We start from the raw sequence: 10000 nt of genomic DNA on the forward strand, positions 1-10000 counted from the left end.
CCATGAATGAGCCATGTACCCCGAGCCTGGAGAAGCTAATGCTGTGAGGAATGTCAGCCATCTTAGATACGCGCCCTTATATGGGCAACTTCCTGCTCGTGTGCATAGTACAGGGGTTCCGACAAGTTTTCAACAAGGTCACATTTAAGACCTTTTTTTTTAAACCTTTTTTAGACCTATTCGCGACACCGTATGATAGCATTTTTGTCATCCTCGAGGTGATGAAATTAGGGATCATTTTTAAGACCGAATAACTGCGGTTTTAGACCTTTTTAGGCCTTGTAAATTGGATTGCTGGATTTTTAGCCTTTAAGGCTTTTTAAGACCAGTGCGGGAACCCTGATAGCAGAGTAGCAGCTTGGTGTTTGCTGTTGTATAATAGCTTAAATTAAAGTGTTTACTTGCATAAAAAACCCCCCCACCCTAAATGCACATAATGTACACACTGTAATTAGAGTATATCCATAATTAATGCTTTACAATTAGGGGAGAGCTAGCTGTACACGCTTTATGAACATTACCAGACCTGTTTAAGCAGTGCAATACCCACATCCTATATCACACAACCTGACATCCTGTATCACACCAACCTGACATCCTGTATCACACAACCTGACATCCTGTATCACACAACCTGACATCCTGTATCACACAACCTGACATCCTGTATCACAACAAACCTGACATCCTGTATCACACAACCTGTCCTGACATCCTGTATCACACAACCTGACATCCTGTATCACACAACCTGACATCCCTGTATCACACAACCTGACATCCTGTATCACACAACCTAACTCCTTTCCTCCCCTCCCTACCTTCCCTCCCCTCCCTACCTTCCCTCCCTCCCCTCCCTACCTTCCCTACCTCCCTCCCGCCTCCCTAACCTTCCCTCCCTCCCCTCCTCCCTACCTTCCCTCCCTACCCCTCCCTCCCTACCTTCCCTCCCTACCCTTCCTCCCTCCCTCCCTCCCCTCCTTCCCTCCCTCCCTCCCTCCCTCCCTCCTCCTTCCCTCCCTCCCTCCCTTCCCCCCCCTCCCCTCCCTCCCTCCTTCCCCTCCCTTCCTCTCTTCCCTCCCTCCCTCCCTCCCTTCCCCCCTCCCTCCCTCCCTCCCTCCTTCCCTCCCTTCCTCTCTTCCCCTCCTTCCCTCCCTCCCTCCTCACCTTAGCCGAGGTCTCGAACCAGCCCAGGAACCCCGTCTATACCTTCCCTCCCTCCCTCCCTTCCCTCCCTCCCTCCCTCCCTCCTCACCTTAGCTGAGGTCTCAAACCATCCCAGAAAGCCGGTCTCCTTGCAGAAGTTGTCCATGAGGGAGGTGGAGGTGGCGGAGGAGGAGGCGTCTCTCTTCTGGTCGCTCTTGTTGGCCAGCAGCACAGAGGGGATCGCCCCCCCGCTGGCCAGCTTCACCTTGCTGTCCAGGTCGTGTTTCCACTTGGACACGGCCTCGAACGTGGAGCCCCGCGTCACGTCGAACACAACGAACGCCCCGACCGCCTCTTTGTAGTAGACCCGCGTCATGTTCCCGAACCGCTCCTGACGCGGGGGGGGGGACAGGGTTACGCTTAGGGTGGGGGTTGGGATAGAGGACCAGATGTCAGACATCTCTCTCTTTTTCTTTTATATGTTGGTTTAACACTAGAACAGCCGTGCCTTGTTTATCTACTATAAAAGTCGCCTCGGGGGTCAAATGACCATAAGTCTTTACAATGGGAAGCTGCTACTTACACACAACGACCACTAGTTGGCCGCCTTGTAAATTATCCTGCCTCCTACACAGAAAAACTGCAAAATAGCTTCATACTAGCTTATCCTGATGTGATTTAGAAAATGTAAGGATATATATAATAATAATAATATAATACATTAGACTTATATAGCGCTTTTCTAGACACTCAAAGACGCTTTACAAACTGAAAAGATCGAGTAGTAATAATAAAAATAAACAAAAGGTAAATAAAAGAAAGTATAGGGCCTAATTACGGTAGTGCTGGAGACACATGGGAAGGGGAGGGGGAGAGGGTTAACTGGTGAAGGCGAGCTTGAAGAGGTGGGTTTTGAGTAAAAAACAATCTATAGCAGTGATTCTCCAACCTCTCCTCGGGGACCCCCAGATGCCATCCCCCCTCATCCCTCCTCAACTCGAGTGCTGGTTCCACCTGATTCAACTAATCAAGTACCAAGCAATTATGATTAGTTGAATCAGGTGTGCTGGAGGTGGAACAGATCAAATATGTGGATCGGCTGGGGGTCCCCGAGGTTTGAGGAGAGGTCTGAGAACCACTGATCTATAGGAGGTAGCCTACTGCTGTTCTAGAATTATCTATCTGAAATAGGCTACAAAACAGAACTGGAAAACTCGATGGACAATCTCTAGCGGATAGCGAGGTGTCGGGGGTTAAGGGTCAGGTGAGGTCACGCAACTGACCAGAGGCGTCAGACACAATCACACAGACCTGCCTGGGGGAGTTCCCCTAGCAGCCCCACACCTCCTCCTCCCCCTCCTCCCTCTCCTCCTCCTCCTCCCTCTCCTCCTCCTCACTTCACAACACCACTCTTCCCCCTCCCCCTCCCCCTCCTCCTCCTCCTCCTCCCTCTCCTCCTCCTCACTTCACAACAACCCCACCTCCTCCTCCTCCTCCCTCTCCTCCTCCTCCTCCTCACTTCACAACAACCCCACACCTCCTCCTCCTCCTCCCTCTCCTCCTCCTCCTCCTCCCCCTCCTCCCTCTCCTCCTCCTCCTCCTCACTTCACAACAACCCCACACCTCCTCCTCCTCCCTCTCCTCCTCCTCCTCCCCCTCCTCCCCCTCCTCCCTCTCCTCCTCCTCCTCCCCCTCCTCCCTCCTCCTCCTCCTCCTCCTCCTCCTCCTCCTCCCCCTCCTCCCTCTCCTCCTCCTCCTCCTCACTTCACAACAACGGCCTCTGGCGTGATTGATGACCCTGCTGGCGGCCCGCCTGTCCACAAGCCCAGTGTGAATTAGCATCACCGTGAGGCGCACGCCCAGACACTTAAACTGTCAGTAGGATGACGACAATTACCTCTAATTCACAGCAAATGTGTTTCACGCTTTGGAAATATAAAAAAAACAAGGAGCTTGAGGAGGACGATGTGTTTGGTAAAGTCCCATTTCCTGGGTGTTTTAAGCCCTGTGTTCTGTCAGGGCTGGGCATATCATACTGTAACCTGTGTTCTGTCAGGGCTGGGTATACCATAGTGTAACCTGTGTTCTGTCAGGGCTGGGTATATCATATTGTAACCTGTGTTCTGTCAGGGCTGGGTATATCATATTGTATCCTGCTTTTATCCACAAAGCTCTAGAGGAGGGTGGGTTTTCTTACCCACCACCAAATATGAGGGAGAAAAAAGAAAACGGATCTTGACCCAGTTTCTCTTGATTTGTCTTTGTGACTTTAATCCGAGGAGACGAGTCAGGAGAGAAATGTGCCGTGATAATGATCCCTCCTGTCCTCCTGTCCTCCTGTCCTCCGTGGGGTCTCTCTGAGGGAGCGGCGGCCATGTTCCACAATGTCAGAGCAAGGGGAACCGTCAGCGGTGTTGCCAGATTGGTCTGATGTTTACCAGCCCAATCAGTGCTCAAAATCCGCCCGAATTGATAAAAGAAGCATATATTTTTTATATAACATATTCACAAAATATTATAGCATATGATATATCATAATACATATTTTAAAAATGATGCCCACCAGCCCAAGGCCCAATTCTACCAGCACAATGCAACCTAAACTAGCCCAATTGGGCTGGAAAACCGCCCATCTGGCAACACTGACCGTCACTAGCGGGGTGTCACTAGCAATCAACTGCTGCCATACGGTGGCCTGCAGGGATGATTAACAATTAGCTCAGGAAAGCATTTTCTATCTGCAGGCTTTTATCGACATTGAGACCAGGCTGTGAGTTTGATCATGAAGCATTATCTCCTATTTAAAGTCTTGTGGTGTCTTACTCAAAATACAGCGTCCGACTTATACACACACACGTACGCACAAACACACACACACACACACACACACACACACACACACACACACACACACACACAATAGAGAATACTGTCATGGAAAGGTGATGGAACTGCCCTTAGTGGAATCAAGGACCATTTCCAATTTCCCCAGGAATGTCCTGTGTTCCAGTGGTGAGCTTTGGGGGAAAAACACGTTATCACTAGAACAGCCGTGCCTTTTTTACCTACTAAAAGTGCAGCCTCGTCTACAATGCTAAGCTGCTACTTACACACAACGACCACTAGTTGGCCGCTTGTAAATTAGCCTGCTTCCTACACAGAGAAACTAGCGAAATAGCTTCATACTAGCTTATCCTGATGTGATTTTGTGAAAATGTAAGAATACTGGGTGGTAGAACACACACATCTAGGAAAAGTCATGAAAGGAGGGTCCTGAAATTTGATTGAGTGCAAAGACAGAACACTTTTCTTGACTCGCAGGGCTGTTCTAGTGTTAATGACCCCACCCATGGCTGTTCTAGTGTTAAAAGAAAGTTTGATGTGGAGCCTCAGCCTCTACAAAGCAAATTCCAAGACAAGAGTTTATTTACTGAAGCTTCAAGATGACAGAAGTCAGTCAGCCGACAGTATGAGTGATGGTTCTCCACTGAGGTGAATCTTTGGTCGGGGGGGTGGGTGGGGGGTACAAAGAGAAGACGTTACCTCCACTTTACCTGGTTGGGGGGGGCGGGGGGGGGAGGGGGGTGTCACACCTCCAGCACACCGCCACCCCACAGAAGGAGCAAATAGATTAGCCCCCTCGCCCCTCCCCGCTCCCAGAGCAAATAGATTAGCCTATCGTAGCGACTTGAGAACGGTTTTCTAAAGACACGTCGTCTCCCTCTCTCAGCAGTGTCAAGACTCTCCGATGTTCGGCAGGATAAAAGATAGCTTTCACTCCGCTGAACTCTCAGTCAGTCTCTCAGTCAATCTCTCTCTCTCTCTCCCCCCCCCCGGGCGCTGCCTCGATGCTTAAAGAGAGGGAGAAATGAAAGTCTGAAGATGCGCTGAGTGAAACAGACAGACAGCTGTGCTCACCTCCCCCCCTCTCCTCCGGCTCTCTGACGGACACACTCTTAGAAGAGGAGGACGCTCTGGAGCCTCGGAGAGAGTGTTCTAGAAAGGTTGAGGCATCTGAAGACGCTGTAGAGAGGCGCTTCTGTCAGGTCCATGTCCAAGGTCAGAAGTCAAAAGGTCTTCTAGATCAACATCAGTGTACAAAAGCATTCCACTGTGGTAGAGAAAGATGCTCTCCTTTCAAAGCAGCCAGGTAGCACACAGATAAAGAGGGAGGGCCAGGGAGTTAACTTGACTAACTTGACTGTTAATACGACAATGATGACAGATTTTAGTGAAAGGTCATCATTAAACCAGCCTACTGTAGGTCATCATCCACATTCTGTCAGGAGAATGAGGCTGGCCAGAGACACCAGGAGCTGCCAGCCAGCAGACTGGTTCTGCGGGAGCCGACACACGGACATCGATCATGAGGGCGTCCCACACTAACATACGTGGACGTACTCAAGAAAGATGCAGGAGCGGAGAAGTACCGGCGAGCTAGCCAGATGTATGGAGGATCAGGGAGCTAGCCAGATGTATGGAGGACCAGGGAGCTAGCCAGATGTATGGAGGACCAGGGAGCTAGCCAGATGTATGGAGGACCAGGGAGCTAGCCAGATGTATGGAGGATCAGGGAGCTAGCCAGATGTATGGAGGACCAGGGAGCTAGCCAGATGTATGGAGGACCAGGGAGCTAGCCAGATGTATGGAGGACCAGGGAGCTAGCCAGATGTATGGAGGACCAGGGAGCTAGCCAGATGTATGGAGGACCAGGGAGCTAGCCAGATGTATGGAGGACCAGTGAGCTAGCCAGATGTATGGAGGACAAGGGAGCTAGCCAGGTGTGTGGAGGACCAGGGAGCTAGACAGAGGTATGGAGGACGGGGGAGCTAGCCAGATGTATGGAAGATCGTGTTAAGGGCAGTTTTGAATATGTCCAGGGTTGGAGAGTCGCGGATATCCTCGGGTAGAGAGTTCCAGAGGGTGGATACAGGCCTACTACGACACTAGCCAGTCACGAGCTGAAGCTGTGTTTGATACTGGTACCCCAAAGTTAATCTTATTATCTTATTAATGTCAACTAATCATACCAGTTCTCTCAGGACGTGGCAAGGTGCATAGAGACACCCTGGGAGGACATGATTCATGCTTAACCTTCATCTAATTAAAACATTCACACAAAAGAAAGAACCTGCTATCATGACTAACAGGTGAACATCAAATCACAAGCATCCATGACATGGATGGGGGGGTAACGGCCACCCTAAAACACTAAAACACATCTGTCCACTGCAGAAACATGGACACCGTTTTTCCACAGCACATTCGTTCTAAATCGTTCTAAAAGAGAACCGGTAAGGGGCTGTTCTGGTTGAACAAGCAGTCGAGATTTAACAGTTGAGTTAAGAGACGGAATAAAGATAGGCTTTCAGGCTTTCAGGGTTTCAGGAACTAGCTCTGGCAGACTCTTCCCCCTGTAGTTTCACTTCATTATAGGTACTTACCCAGCCTCGTATGGAAACAGAGCATTGCAGCAGTGCATTGTGGGGAGTGTGAGCAAGGGAGTGAATGCACTGAGGGGCCTACACAGGCCCCGCCAGTAATTGCTCCTAATTGCGGGTCTAATTTTAGCCGGTTTAACCCCAGGTGAATTCACTGGGGGCACGACACAGTAGGGTAGTTAGAGCCGATGGATTGAAATGGCTTTAATTTCTCCAGGCCTTTCTGCGCTCAGAGAGAGCCAGCAGAGAGAGGAGGACTGGAGAGAGAGAGAGAGAGCCAGCAGAGAGAGAGAGAGAGAGAGAGAGAAAGAGAGAGAGAGAGCCAGCAGAGAGAGGAGGACTGGAGAGAGGAACGGCAACACAGGAATAAAAAAAAATCTCATCAAGTTTTTTTTTTTTTTTTTCAGGCTTCTTTCTTTCTTTTCTTTTGCGTTTCTTACATTCGACAGCCTCGACACAGACACACACACACACACACACACGCACACACACACACATACGCACACACACACACACATACAATTAAACGTACACACACAATTACGTGCACTTAGAAATATGTTACGGTACATGTGGGAAAACTAGGGTTAGGGTTAGGTGCTAGGGTGACTTGGTACATGCTGGCATGTCTAGCCCTAACCCTAACCCTACCCCTAACCCTAACCCTAGCACCCTAGCACCTAACCCTAACCCTAACCCTAACCGTAGCACCCTAGCACCTAACCCTAACCACCCTAGTTTTCCCACATGTACCGTATTCCCACATGTACCGTACAAACACACACACATACACGTACACAACTGGTAGGTGTGTGACCTCAACACACTGAGGTGGTGGTGGAGGAGGTGGAGGTGGTGGAGGAGGTGGAGGTGGAGGTGAGATGCTGTGGTTGTCTATGCCTCGGTTCTCCCAGCCAGCATTCAGTTCACACACACAGACACACACACACATACACACAGACACACACACACACACACACACACACACACACACACACACACACACACACACAGAGACACACATACATACACACAGACACACACACACACACACACACACACACACACACACACACACACACACACACACACACACACACACACACACACCACTTGAGAGTCGGTTTGCATTGTGTCAGCACACAAGCACAATCTGAATCTACATTTCGAGGGGGGGAGGACACAGGGAGAGGAGGGGAGGGGGTTTATCACAAGCAAATATTATTGGCAACAATGTGATGGATTCCCTGATTCCCCTGACTAGGTATTCAGAGCCTCACTGCTGATCGATAAGCTGCAGCGTTGCTATTCTGAGGGAGTAGCTGGTCCTGCTGAAGACCCCCTCCCCCTCCCCCTCCCCCTCCCCTCCCCCTCCCCCCCTCCCAGAGGAAACAGACCGAGAGAAAATAGTTCATAGAGATTGATGAAACGCACGCACGCACACACACACACACACACACACACACACACACACACACAGACAAAGACACAGACACAGACACACAATTACGCGCACTTAGAAGTATATACACGCACACATCCACACAAAGCAAGCACACACTCATACACATGTCCACACACACACACACACACAGACACACACACGCACACAAATGACACAAGGCCTGACACACACGCATCAAACCAAACCAAGTCCATGTATTCTTAGGTGGATACACACACACACACACACACACACACAAACACACAGACACTCACACACACACACACTCACACACTCACACACTTACACACTCACACACTCACACACTCACACACTCACACACACACACACACACACATTCCAGAGAGACGACATGGGGAGCTTATGACAACAATAACAGTCATGTGGTCTCAATGGAAAAAGTCTTCTAGCGTTCTCCATGCTAGGCTAATTAGCATGTAGCACGGGGAGGGGGGGAGGAGCCCACGGTGGCCAATAGGGAGCCAGGGAGCCATGCCACTACGGAGGGCTCGGCCTGTCTGCCATCTGCAGATCGTTACTGTGGGAGGAGTGTGTGTGTGTGTGTTTACAAACATGCTAGCGTGACGAACATCACTAGCTGTATTTTATGGTGTGTGTGTGTGTGTGTGTGTGTGTGTGTGTGTGGTGTGTGTGTGTGGTGTGTGTGTGTGTGTGTGTGTTTGTGTGTGACTGCAATGCCACTACAGAACATCACTAGCTGTATTGATGGTGTTTGTGTGTGTGCGTGTGTGTGTGTTTGGCGCGTGCATCTGTGTGTGTGTGTGTGTGTGTGTGTGTGTTTGGCGCGTGTGTGTGTGTGTGTGTGTGCGTGTGTGTGTGTGTGTGTTTGGTGGGTGCATCAGTGTGTGTGTGTGTGTGTTTGGTGGGTGCATCAGTTTGTGTGTGTGTGTGTGTGTGTGTGTGTGAGAGAGTTCGTCATGGAATTCCAAGTCAGGATAGTCAGGATAGCTCGGGGCCGTTCCTAGCCGCTTGGTATTCATGTAAAACTTTGCGAGCGTTGCATGGATCTGCCGGGTGTTCAGGGAGAGAGAGAGGTGTTTATCTGCTACAGACAGATCTAGATAATAATAATAATAATAATAATAATAACTTTATTTGTATAACGCTTTTCTGAGTGCCTATCTCTCTTCTCTTAAGGGAGTTTGAGAGACAGACAGACACACACACTAGGGCTGCACGATTTGGGGAAAAAAATCGAATTGCGATTATTTGGACAGATATTGCGATTGCGATTTAATTTGCGATTTATTTATTTTTTAAAGCGACCCAAAGGAAGTTTTTGTAAAGTGTGGCCATATCTCCGGCTAGGAAGGTCGTATCAACGTGCAATTTGTGTGTACGTCTTCAGGGGACTTAGAGGGTCCCTCCTCTAGCACCACAGCCCGAGCTACGAGTGAAAGAACTACACTTACATTGGGTTGCTTTAAAGTTGGGTTGCTTTAAAATCAAGCTTCAGATTAAAACATGTGATGGAGCATTACTAACCTGACTCAGGTGGTTTGTTTCACACAACCATCTAGGAAAGCTTAATTGGAAGTTGTTTGGAAAAGGGCAGGTACTTTCAAAAATACTTGGCAGGTGATTGGATGAATCTGTCTATCACCTTCTATCATGGGCTAAGTTCAGAGAGCATTACCACATGATACCATCAAACTGTTAACTGCTCTAATGCCATCAAACTGTTCTAATGCAAGGATGAGAACTTAAAAGATATGAATTGGAACAACATATTTATGTATGGGTTTTTTAAACAGCTGCCATTTTGTTTCTCTCAAGTGTCAAAATTTTTTGAACAATTCCAATATGAAAATAAAATAGGACCTTTCTACAAACAATGTTATTTAATTATGGCTCAGGAGCAGCATCTAAATATTGCACATACTGCAATCAAGTTAAATAAAGTCATAATAAAAATGTCCAGTAAAAA

At 48.9% G+C, this 10000-nt stretch overlaps 1 protein-coding gene across 1 annotated transcript in view; it reads right to left on the reverse strand.

Annotated features, from left to right (window-relative positions):
- rab32a (RAB32a, member RAS oncogene family) overlaps positions 1-10000 on the reverse strand; it is a gene marked incomplete at both ends in the record, with an annotated part of 38448 nt that overhangs the window by 17048 nt on the left and 11400 nt on the right. The window contains 1 exon segment of the mRNA XM_080533483.1: positions 1256-1537. Within this exon segment, the coding sequence (XP_080389609.1) occupies positions 1256-1537 (282 nt within the window).

This window comes from Nansenia antarctica, assembly GCF_963989245.1.
Source record: "Nansenia antarctica genome assembly, chromosome: 6".
NCBI lineage: Eukaryota > Metazoa > Chordata > Actinopteri > Argentiniformes > Microstomatidae > Nansenia > Nansenia antarctica.